Here is a 13,328-nt window from a genome sequence, read left to right as displayed (position 1 = left end):
AGGTTCTCTGGCCCCTGATATTCAATTGATATTGCAGGAATTTCGGGACATTATGCCTGTTGAGTTGCCCAGTGTTTTACCACCCATGCGTAACATTTAGCATGTGATTGATCTGTTCCTTGGAGCATCCTTGCCGAATCTGCCCTCCTACAGGATGAGCCCCACTGAGCATCAAGAGCTCCAACGCCAAGTCCAAGAGCTACTCGATGGAGGGTTTATCCGGGAAAGCCTTAGTCCATGTGTCGTACCCGCTCTGTTAACACCAAAGAAGGATGGTAGTTGGCGCATGTGTGTTGATAGTTGCGCCATCAACAAGATTATTGTGAAGTATTGTTTTCCCATTCCGTGTTTAGATGACATGCTTGATGTTTTGCATGGTGCCACCATCTTCTCCAAAATTGATCTTCGCAGTGGGTACCACTAGATCCGTATTCGTCCCGGTGACGAGTGGAAAATGACTTTCAAAACACGGGATGGTCTTTTTGAGTGGCTTGTCATGCCTTTCGGCCTCACTAACGCCCCAAGCACTTTTATGCGGGTGATGAACCAAGTGCTCAAACCATTTATCAACAAGTTCGTCGTGGATTATTTTGATGACATTCTCATATTCATTAAGAATTTACCCGAACATGCCAACCACCTTCGATAGGTACTTCAAACACTTTAATTTGAAAGTTTTTTTTTTCAACTTCAAAAAGTGCATTTTTGCGCAAGATCATGTGATTTTTCTGGGCTTCATTGTCTTCTCCAAAGGAATGGCTACTGACCTTGAGAAGGTCCGCACAATCACTACATGGCCAACTCCCCATAATGTCCATGAGGTTCGTAGTTTTCATGGCCTGGCCTCTTTTTATCGGCGTTTTGTGCGGGGTTTCAGTTCTATTATGGCCCCTATTACTGAGTGCACAAAAAAGGGTCCCTTCTTATGGACGTCTGCCGCCCAACAAGCCTTTACGAAGGTCAAGAAGCTTTTCACCAAGGCCCCCATCCTGGAGATCCCTAACTTTGAAGCTGCTTTCGAATTGGCCTGTGATGCCTCTCATTCCGGTATTGGGGGAGTCTTGAGCCAGCAGGGACATCCCGTTGCCTATTTTAGTGAGAAGTTGAATGAAGCACGCCGTCACTATTCCACTTACGATTTGGAACTCTACACACTTGTCCAATCCATCAAGCACTGGTGCCATTACCTCATGCACTGTGAGTTTCTTTTGTTTAGTGACCATGACTCTTTACGCCATTTGAATGCGCAGAAGAAGCTTAATGCCCGCCATGCCCGCTGGGTCAATTTTTTGCATCAGTTTACCTTTGTTCTTCGTCATAAAGCAGGCGTGGAGAATACTGTGGCTGACGCTCTCAGTCGAAAGTCTCTCTTACTCACTACATTGTCCTTGCATATCACCTGTTTTGACACCGTGAAGGGCTTATACCCTAAGGACCTAAACTTTGGCACTTTTTACGTTGAACTCCTGGCTGCTCCTAACAAAGCTGATGGACATCATTCTATTATTGATGATTTTCTGTTTCGGGGAACTTAACTCTGTCTCCCTCAGTCTTCCATCCGTGAATTTGCCATCCGAGAACTTCATGCAAGGGGCCTAATAGGTCATTTTGGTTGTGATAAGACCATTGCTTTGGTAGAAGATCGTTTTTATTGGCCTCATCTTAAACGCGACATCTCCATTTTGGTCAAGCATTGTCGTACCTGCCAATTGTCTAAAGGGAATTGAGCTAGTGCTGGGTTGAATAGCCCACTCCCTCTTCCACACACACCTTGGACGGATATCAGCATGGACTTTGTCCTTGGTCTTCCCCGAACCGTGCGACACCATGATTCCATCTTTGCGGTAGTCGATCGGTTTTCAAAAATGGCACATTTTCTGCCTTGTGCTAAAACTTATGATGCCTTTAAGGTTGCCTCCTTATTTTTTTTTCGAGGTTGTGCGTCTCCATGGTTTACCGAAGACCATTGTTTTCAATCGAGATGTGAAGTTTGTCAGTTATTTTTGGAAGACTCTTTGGGCAAAGATGGGCACCAAACTCCAATTCTCTAGTGCTTTTCACCCGCAGACTGATGGCCAGACAGAGGCCGTCAACCACAATTTGGGTAATCTCTTACGTTGCTTGGTCACTGATCATCCACCTTCATGGGATCTCCTTCTTCCTCATACAGAATTTGCTTATAACAATTCTGCTAATAGGAGCACTTGTCTCTGCCCGTTTGAAATTGTTACTGGCTCCAAACCCCGAATTCATCTGGATTTTGCTCCACTGCCTCATCCCACTCAATCTAGTGAAGCCGCTCTGGATTTTTCTCGCCATATTCAAAAACTTCATGATGAAGTCCGGCGCAAACTCACCCTTAGTGCCCAGTCTTATAAGACTGCAACTGATCCTCATCGTCGACTTGTTGAATTTCAAGTTGGGGACCTTGTTATGATCCGTATCCAGCCGGAGTGGTACCCTCGCGGTGTTGTTCAAAAGCTTCATCACCGTTCTGCTAGTCCATTTGCCATCCTCAAACGGCTCAGTCCCAATGCCTATCATGTGGATCTTCCTGCCCACCTCCCTTTCAGTCCTATCTTCAATGTGGAAGATCTTACTACCTACGTGGGCCATTTTGAAGAACTTGCTTCTACTTCCCCTTCTCTACGAGTGCCTGATTATGTGAAGCCTCAAGATGAAATTGAAGATATTTTGGAGGATCAAATTGTTTCCACAAGACGCGGGGGTTATCAGAAATTCTTAGTTAAGCAGAAGAACCGTCCACCCTCGGATTGTTATTGGCTACAAACTGAAGAAGTCCAACGCCTCCATCCCGACCTCTATGACGCTTATATTTCTCGTAACTCGTCTGAGTCGAGTTCTTTTCCATAGGGGGAAATTGATGGAGTCAGCTTACTTACGTGATGCCATAGTAAAAATATTTTTAGTCGGTTATGTTATATGTGTTATGTTTGTTCTCAATAAATGGGCTTAGCCCAACAGCACCTATGTTTAGGGTTTTATCATTGGCTATTTAAACTTCTCTCGTAATCGAATAAGGGCGGATTATTGAATGAAGAATTATGTTATTTCAATTCCTTAGAGATGGATTTCACGCATCAATGGTGGATCTCCATTGATTATTAAAATCTATGTGTGTGTTCTGTCTTTTCTTCTAGAGGATTTTGTTTTCTCTTTTCAACAAGGTTCGTGAGAGAGATTTTCAATCTTCTTGTTGCTACGCTGCGTCAACTTCTAACTAGATTCATATAGATCAAACTACTTCCAACTAGATTTGCTTCTGCACATTTCACCATGGAAATGATTTTAGGAAACGTTTTTTTTAGAAATATGTAAGAGCTTAACATATATTATTTGTTAATATCATCATATTTGACGGAGTACTGGGATACAATATCGTGGGAAATAGTGTTAAGAGTATTAACGATTAACGTGTCTTCTCTACCGGGTGGCCCCAATAACTCAACTTCAACTTTTATTTTCCAAACGCAGACCAACACATGTCAATTACATGCCATTGATTCAAAATCCATGCAGGCCTATCAATCTTGATCTTGTAATCACAATCAAGCTAACCGGAGATAATTAACTTTGTTGGAAAACTCAATTTGTATCGTATTAATTTGCGTGATCAACAACTTTACGCTTATGTTGACGGAACCACACCAGGCCCTCCTCAAACCATCACAGTTACTACTATCACAAAAAGTGAATCTGATAACGCTATAAGAGATAGTAGAATACAGTCATCGAGTACGACGCCAATAGTGGGCTAGGCCAAAGGTGGCAGTCGATGGTGACCAGACGATGGATGGAGAATTGGGTCGAGAATGGGCCAAAATAATTGGCCACTTGTGCCAAATAACAAGGTCTGTAAGATGACTTTTAAAAAACTTACTGAGAGTGATGCTGATTTTCATAATATTATGATTGCATATTTATTTAATTATATGCGTATGAATGGAACCTTACATATTTTTCTGTTTTGATTAATGAATTTATTAATAAAAGAGTTGGGACTGACATCTGCCAACGGACCAGGGAGTGACGTACACTTGTGCCAAAAACATTAATAAATAAAAGAGTTGGGAATGACGTCTGCCTATGACAAAATCACTTATGTGTAATGATGCGGTAAAACAGGGATTCCACTTTCAGAGTGATGTCAGAAGATTCTGCCTGCGAGTTAGATTCAAGTTCCCTGTCAGCCGTCCGGACGATGAGTCATCCCGTCTGGACGCCCATCTGTCTACTGTTCCATCCTTCTGAACGACGTGTCATTCTGTCCGGACTTCAGACAGACAAGCATCATCTGTCCGAACGACGTACTTCTTCCCTCCAGACACCTACATCGTATTGAGAAGCTTTTGTGCCAGTTTGCTCCGTCCGGACGTTTCAGCAGCACGTCCGGACGCCTATCAGTTCTCGAACGGTTATCTGATTCTTTCCAAGTTCCAAGAAAGGGAAGATCATTAAACCGTTCGGACGATGTGGAATCTCGTCTGGACGTGTGTCTCCATAAGGCAAGAATCGCAGTTCAAATTTGATCGTCCGGACGTCTGACAGCTGTAGTCCGGACGCTGGTGCATCGTATATGGAAACTGCCGATTCGACTTCAACCGTCCAGACGTCTCCCCCTCATGGTCCGGACGCACGCGCATCAGATATAGAAATTGCGTGTTGAAGTTTAGCCGTTCGGACGCTCCTGCCCCTTGGTCCGGATGCGCGAAGCCTGTTATGGAAATTACTTGCAGCGGACGTGCTTCCGTCCGGACGACCGAGCCATCCCATCCTGACGATGTTCTTATACAGGAAATATTTCTCTGCGGAAATTTTGAAAAATCTAGTCGCACAGTTGTCCGTCCGAACGGCCCTGGTTCACCGTCCGGACGGCTCCCAGGCATATTTTGCCTATCGCCCATTCTGACCCCCAGCCTATAAATAGGGCCCCTGGGCACTTAGAGTTGCAAGAATTCGGTGTGAATTCCATTAGAGCTCAGATACGTGATATTTCCTCTGAAGCCGTTTTTCAAGTGTACTGTGCTGTAAACTGAAGTGTATCTTAGAGGTCGGCTCTAAGGTAAGGAGTTCCATTGAAGACCCCTTTAGGTAGGTGAACTTGGTTGGGAAGTGTTCGTGTTGGGTTACAAGTTAGAGATCAAGGTACGACCACTGCATCGGTACATGTGAGTGTTACTGTCTTGTATCTAGCTTTATCTTCTGAATAGTGGAATTCCTGGGTTTGGTTGCCCCGGAGTGGTTTTCCTCTTAACTGAGTTTCCACTTCGTCAACAAAAATCTCTGTGTCATTTACTTTCCGCTGTGCTTTAATTTTTGTTGACACTTATGCACACACTTTATTTTTAGAAGTCATTTCAATTTTTTCAGTAGCGATAACAAACTACCACCTCCAACTCCACCGTTCCACGATGGAGTACACCTAGCCTTGGCACAGTTCATGGCTCACAACAATAGGCAATTTGCCAAAGCAATAGCACGAATCCCACAACCTAACAAGCAAACTGTGCATCAAGGTTGCTCAATTCGTGACTTCTCTAGTCACCACTTCCAACTCTTTGAAGGTATAGAAGGACCTAATGTAGCAGAAGCGTTGCTTACGAATATTGAGGTACTATTCGACACTCTTGGTTGTACCAACAAACAGAAGGTTTGTTATATTGGACTAAAGCTGGTGGACCTCAAGGAATGTATTGCTTTCAGAACCTCGGAATGAAACTGAAATTACTTGGGAGCTTTTCAAAGTAGAGTACAAAGGTTGCTATTGCTGTTCATCTTTTCTCCTTTCTATTCTTTGAATTTGATATCAGTTTATGACAATTATTTCCTTCAATAATTTCAGTTTTTGTAGTACATTTCTATCTAAACAAATGTCAATGCTTTTATAATTGATTCATTCCCCCCACCAAGAGACAGGCATGCATTCATATATTACTATCTCATAGCCGGCCGCGTACCCATTATCAAATATCATTGTCATGAAACACTAGCCGTCGAAATATCAAACCAACAACATAGTCAAATATCATTGTCCTGGCTTGAAGTTCAAGCTGACCAAGTCAACTTTTCAGCTAGTCTAAGTTTAAGAAAAAAAAAATTATCTTATAACGTTTAATAGCTCGCACGGTGGTCCTGGCTTAATAGCGCTTAATGGTTGAAACTCAACTCTAAGATGGGCTTAACAACTTGTAAGGCGGTCAGGTCTTGAAGTTCTAGCCGACCTAACTTTCTAGCTATATATCTGATAGTGTTTAATAGCTAGCATGGTGGTCCTTGATTAATAGCTTAATGGTTGAAACCCAACTCTAAGATGATGGATTTAATATCTTGCAAGGTGGTCATGTATTGAAGTTCAAACTGACTTAACGTTCTGGCTATTCTAAGTTTAAAAAAACAAATAAAACAAAATAAAATAAAATCTGATGATATTGTTTAATGGCTAGCAAGGTGGTCCTCACTTAATAGCTTAATGGCTAAAACCCAACTTTAAGATGGGCTTCATATTGTAGGATGGTCTTGGCTTGAAGTTCAAGCCAATCGACCTAAGTTTTCAACTAGTCTAAGCTTAAGAGGAAATTTCATCCGATAGTGCTTAATTAATAGCTTGTAGGGTAGTCGTGGCTTGTACTTCAAACTAACCTAGCTAACTGTTCAGCTAGTCTAAGCTTAAGAAAAAAATTCATCTTACAGTATTTTTTAATAGCTTGCATGGTGGTCCTGAGTCTCCTGACTTAATAGCGTAATGGCTAAAACCCAACTTTAAGATGGGCTTAATAGCTAGCTTGGAAGGTGGTCATGACTTGAAGTTCAAGTCAACTTAACTTTCAGCTAGTCTAAGTTTAAGAAAAAATTTCCTATGCTTAAACCTCAATATCACAATTTAAGGAACAAAAAAAAAAGAAGCCTAGTGGTGCATATGCAAAGTGATGTCATTTTGAATTAGATATAGGTAACTGTTTACATCGGTTTGATTGGTTGTGTTGTTTTTTCGTATAACACTTGGGCAAAAAGACAAAAGTAATGTAAAATTAATATATTTTCAAATGATTAGAGCTTAATAAACAAGTTTTTTTTTTCAAAAAAAAAAGCCAAAAATATTAAAATTTGGCTTAAATTATCTTCAAAATCATTTAAAATATGCCCTAATAGAGACCAAAATATGGCCCAAAATGCCCATTACCTAATTAATATGCAGACAGCGGATAAAAATCACAATAACATCGTGGATGCAATTAGTAAAAGGATGATGTGGATGTGGCTCCAGATATCGCAAATAACGATATCCACATCCACATCCGCATATACACCCTTAATTGTCAGTAAACATTTATCACAGTTATTTCACAAGTGGCTAATGTAACGTTTGAATAATGTTACTCTTAACGCTCATGAGAACCATTTAAAAATAAAAATAATAAAAAAAATTAAAAAAAATGGAATTGAAACATAACACGTTGAGTAATTTTACAAGTTTTTCTTGTGTCTTTTCAATAATAAGATGACTTTTAAAATTATTATTCGATCAAAATTCAATAATAATCCATCGCAATTTTTACACCAATTTTATGAACACTCAATTCTTACTATTAATGTGGCATGAAAGAAATAGAAGTTGAAAGTTTTATTTTTTTAAGTTGCTACTAGAAGATGGTTTTTAACCTTCACAATTTGTGTATATATAATTTATGTACGAAATTATTACACGTCACCCATTATACCATCATTTAAGTGTATTTAATTTTCTGAGTTTCGTACATACACACAACAACCTCCCTTGTCTTTTAACTATACATCCTCTTTATTTATTAGGTGTTTTCAACTCTCAGATTCTCACGTTCACACAGAAACATGCATGAAATTTTCCCAGCTATCCTTTGTTTCCGTGTATATATATATATATATATATATATATATCTAACGAGAAACCCGTTTCTCAAAGCATCCTGATCAACAACAGATATTCACTGTCTCCCCCACTTGCCACTCCATTTCTTGAAACTCTTTGGGTTCAAAATCTACAAAACATGAAGAATCCAAGCAAACCTGCCTTTATATCAAGCCTTCTAATCTTTTTATTTCTTTTCTCAGCATGTTTACCATCAACCATAGCTCAAGAAGTTGGTAATGCAGAAAACACATGCACTTGTTTTCTTTCTATTTTCCTTCACTAATATTGGTTGTGAGTTATTTACGTGGCTAAGATATGTGAATCATATATATGGTGCAGAGGATGAGAGGGAGTTTGATTATGTAGAAGGAAGCAAGAAGGGGCCAAGTCACTGGGGAGAAATCCGAGAAGAATGGGCACATTGTAAGAATGGATGCATGCAATCTCCCATAGATTTGTCAAGTCGGAGAGTGAAAATAATGCCAAAGTTAGGAGAGCTAAAGAGGAGCTACAAGCCTTTCAATGCCACTCTCAAGAATAGGGGCCATGACATTGCAGTAAGCAACCAAAAACTTCTTCCATTTTGTTCATGATAAATAATATATATTATTACTGTTTATCTTTTCTAGCTCCTTTCTATGGTTTGATCTTGATTTTGTCCACTTTTAACTTTTCTTTTGAAATTATTTGATAATTGATTCATTGCCCTCTCCAAAAGGCATGCACGCATTCATGTTAAAAAAATTATACACATACATCAATCAAATTTTAAATTCACCATTGGATTTGTGGGATCCAAGACAATCCCATAAATTCAATGGTGAATTTGAAAATTAAATGTGTATGAGATGTGTGTATATCATTTCTCTTCATCATTGCCGGCCACTTAGCAACTAGCCTGCACCCATCACATATATGCATATGTGATGGGTGCAGGTCAAGTGGGTAGGTGATGGTGTGGGATCAATACAGATCAACGGCACTGATTACTTTCTCAAGCAAGGCCATTGGCACTCACCTTCTGAGCATTCCATCAATGGCAGAAGCTCTCTCTCTCTCTCTCTCTCTCTCTCTCTCTCTCTCTCTCTCTCTCTCTCTATATATATATATATATATATATATATATATATATATATATATATATATATATATATATATATATATATATATATATATATATATATATAAATGAATAAAATAGAAATATATAGTCGTTCTGCAACTTGATATACAAATGTTTTGTTTAAATTTTAGGTATGACTTGGAGCTGCACATGGTTCGTGAAACTCAGGACCCGAGTGTAAAAAAGATTGCTGTTGTTGGACTCTTTTACAAGATTGGCCAACCGGATGCTTTCATCTCAAAGGTGCAAACTACAAGAATTTTGAATTAAGATATATTTTTTTCCCTTTGTTTTTATTTATACGATGCATCGTGCTAGAAACTAAAGGTTTAAAAAAAAAAAAAAAAACAAGGGTGTACGTTACCAGTTTTTTCTTTTTAACAAAATAACTAGAATTATCTTGCATTAATCTGAAGAGGTCCAAAAGAAAATACAACGCATGAATAGAAGCACATTGACACCCTACACACTAAGCCAGAAAAATCTGACTTGGGTGCTGCCTACAAATAAAAAAATACGTTACCAATTAAAACATATTATTATTATTATTATTATTACTACTACTACTTTTAGCACGTGGTTTGAGAATATTTTAAATAGAAGGTTTTAACGATTTTTTATTTTTTCCTAATTTTAAATAACTTTGAAAAAAAGTGAGAATTACATGAAAACAATAGAAAGTTAAATTAGCATTTATGAAGCTCAAATCACATGAAATTATTAGTTGCTTTAAATCAAGCAAAGCTTGTGTATATGCTAGAACAATGAAAAGAAATGGACCCACATGCAAGTGTGCGTGAGAGAGAGCCATCTTGGTTGGTTTTTGGAAGGTCATGATCATATGATTTGGATCGTATGATGCTTTTAAAGTAGATCCAACAATTAGATTTACGTAATCATTAGTAAAGTCAACTATAAAATTAAATTGAATTTGATCTAATAGTTGACATTAAGTAAGTAATCGTTACTAACAACTACGGTCTAACAGTTATGACTAAAGAACCGTTAATTATGATCAGATTATAATCACTGTTTGTTTATCAATTAATTACTGTTAGTTTTAAAATTACATGCCTTTTAGTGAACAGACATTAAAACTATTAATTTAACACTGTAACGAGTCCACTGCAAACCAGTTTTACAACAAAAAAAAATTATCTCTTCTCCAATCTCTCTTTAAACCTTTTCAAGTTTTAAAATTCTTGTTATAATAGTAACTCTAACGGCGTTTTAATTTAGATTCAATTTGTTAAAAATAAAAAATCAAACTACATAAAAATTTTGAACTCTATTTTATCATGAATAAATATTTATCGTAAGCCAGTGCACCAATTGCACAAAATTGATGGAGACAAATAATTTGTTAAGCAAACTCATGACCACTCAGTATCTCACACAAAAGCATGTTAAAGTGTTGTACCTTCACTCGTAATAAACAAACACAGGAAAACATTGTGAACACGGTCTTTGTTTCTTTTTTTCTTTTACTTCTTCTTCTTCTTCTTTTTTCTTTTTTTTTTTTTTTTGTTTTTTTTTTTTTGTTTTTCTGGGCATACAGAAGTTACCAACTCGTTCATCAATATCCAACTCAAATTTTACTCTCTCCAAAATTGTTATCTAACATCTTATTAATTTGTGATTTCAATTGACGAAAAGCTTAGTTTCCATTACTGATAAAATGGAAGAAAGAAATATAGGGGTGATTGATCCTGCAGAAATCAAGATGGTTGGAAAGAAGTACTATAGATATATGGGCTCGCTCACTACTCCTCCATGTACCGAAGGCGTTATTTGGACAATCGATAAAATGGTATATTCTTGTTCCACAAATATACTCATTTATGATATTCGTATAGTAGTTTACGAATTGAAACAACATTATTCTATTTAAAAATTGTCTTCAGATAACGACGGTCTCAAGAGAACAAGTGAAGTTACTTAGAGAGGCGGTCCATGATGTAAGCAGTAACAAAGCTTAGCTCTTTTATAATTTATGGAAAAAAATCAAATGAAATTAAACCTGTTTATTCATTAGTTTATCTGATGAACACCATAACAGACAACTTGAAGCTTTACTAACTTTCATGATTTTACTATATATATTTAAATTGCAGTATGCTGAGATGAATGCAAGACCAATTCAACCACTCAATAATCGTGAGATCCAACTCTATGACCCACACCCAAAGAGATTCTGACGGAGTCAGCTTACTTACGTGATGCCATAGTAATAATATTTTTAGTCGGTTATGTTATATGTGTTAAGTTTGTTCTCAATAAATGGGCTTAGCCCAACAACACCTATGTTTAGGGTTTTATCATTGGCTATTTAAACTTCTCTTGTAATCGAATAAGGGCAGATTATTGAATGAAGAATTATGTTATTTTAATTCCTTAGAGATGGATTTCTCGCATCAATGGTGGATCTCCATTGATTATTAAAATCTGTTTGTATGTTCTGTCTTTTCTTCTAGAGGATTATGTTTTCTCTTTTTAGCAAGGTTCATGAGAGAGATTTTCAATCTTCTTGTTGCTACGCTGCGTCAATTTGGTATCAAAGCCTTGGCATCTGTTTTCTATCAACAATTGCCAGATCCGACCCCCTTCAACAATGCAAACTCGCAGCGTTCGAACCTATGGAGAGAACCGTTACACCCAACAACATCGTGATGATGCCTTGTTTGATTTACTCGAAAAGTTCGGAGATTTGTGTGGCACAGTGAGTGTTATGTCCAAACAACTTGATTACTTATGGGAAACTGCGTGACACAAACTAGAGGATACGGCCAAGTCATCTGCTGGGGAAGAGCCGCCTCTCCATACCATTCCGCATCACAGTGCCCGGTATAATCCGCGCACTCATGTTCAAGATTACCATCAGGCGTTTATGCACTAGGAGCCTCCTCATGTAAGCTGCCATGCACACCATGAATCGCGAGGTGATGACATCACGAAGCGGGTGCGTGTCGAAGTGTTCGACTTTGATGGAAAGTTGGAACCGTGTGTGCTTTCCAGGATTGGTTAATTGCTCTCGAAGACTACTTTGAATGGTTTGATCTCTCCCCCCATCGGAGAGTACGTTTTGTGAAGATTTGCCAAGATTTGCCATGCTTCTTTGGCTGATTCGCAGTTTGAAATTTTGGTGAATTCAGATGGAGAAAATGCTTGGCATAGAGCATGGAGGGATTTATCACTTGAAAGGCGTGCGTTCTTTTGAGGGACTAGTTCAGGTGTTGCATCCTCTGGTTTAGTCCAACCAGTTTCAACAATACCTCAACAGTCAATAGATTTCAAAAAGAAACGCATACGTGCCTTCCAATAGCCATAGTTCGTACCATCAAAGGCAGGAATAGAATTAAGAGTTTGAGACATAATATAGAAGTCGACAAAAATAACACTCAAGAATTAAATCTACACAGAGTGTACCAAGCTCTGATACTATTTGAAAAATGCAGTTGACTTCTAATTTATACAAGTGTGTGTGAACAGTGTGCAACAAAATATTAAATGCGGAATAAAGGAGACAAATATTTTGTTGATGAAGTGGAAACTCAATTAAGAGAAAAATCACTCCGGGGCAGCCAAACCCAGGATATCCACTATTCAGAAGATAAGACTAGATACAAAGTAGTAACACTCACATACACCCGATGCAGTGGTCGTACCTTGCTCTGTAACGTGTAACCTAACACGAACGCCTCCGAACCAGTTCTCCTACCTGAAGGGGTCTATCTTTTCTTCTAGAGGATTCTGTTTTCTCTTTTCAATAGGGTTCGTGAGAGAGATTTTCAATCTTCTTGTTGCTACGCTGCGTCAACTTCTAATGATGAACACTTCGTATAGATCAAACTACTTCCAACTAGATTCGTTTATGCATATTTCATCATGGAAATGATTTTAGGAAACGTTTTTTTAGAAATATGTAAGAGGTTAACATATATTATTTGTTAATATCATTATATTTGACGGAGTACTGGGATAAAATATCGTGGGAAATAGTGTTAAGAGTATTAACGATTAATGTGTCTCCTCTACCGGGTGGCCCCAATAACTCAACTTCAACTTTTATTTTCCAAACACAGACCAACACATGTCAATTACATGCCATTGATTCAAAATCCATGCAGGCCTATCAATCTTGATCTTGTAATCACAATCAAGCTAACCGGAGATAATTAACTTTGTTGGAAAACTCAATTTGTATTGTATTAATTTGCGTGATCAACAACTTTACGCTTATGTTGACGGAACCACACCAGGCCCTCCTCAAACCATCACAGTTACTACTATCACAAA

The 13,328-nt window shown here is 38.2% G+C and overlaps 1 protein-coding gene across 1 annotated transcript; it reads left to right on the top strand.

Annotated features, from left to right (window-relative positions):
* Window positions 1-7,934: 7,934 nt before the first annotated feature.
* On the top strand, window positions 7,935-11,272 carry LOC133854875 (alpha carbonic anhydrase 7-like). Its single transcript, XM_062291138.1, has 8 exons — window positions 7,935-8,142; window positions 8,249-8,466; window positions 8,846-8,953; window positions 9,162-9,275; window positions 9,976-9,989; window positions 10,689-10,842; window positions 10,937-10,990; window positions 11,147-11,272. Exons 1-8 carry the CDS (start codon window positions 8,046-8,048, stop codon window positions 11,228-11,230), a joined length of 843 nt encoding a protein of 280 aa, XP_062147122.1. The 5' UTR covers window positions 7,935-8,045; the 3' UTR covers window positions 11,231-11,272.
* Window positions 11,273-13,328: the final 2,056 nt, after the last annotated feature.

The sequence above is a fragment of the Alnus glutinosa genome, chromosome 13 (genome assembly GCF_958979055.1).
Source record: "Alnus glutinosa chromosome 13, dhAlnGlut1.1, whole genome shotgun sequence".
Taxonomy (NCBI): Eukaryota; Viridiplantae; Streptophyta; class Magnoliopsida; order Fagales; family Betulaceae; genus Alnus; species Alnus glutinosa.
This window is presented reverse-complemented; position numbering and strand designations above follow the sequence as displayed.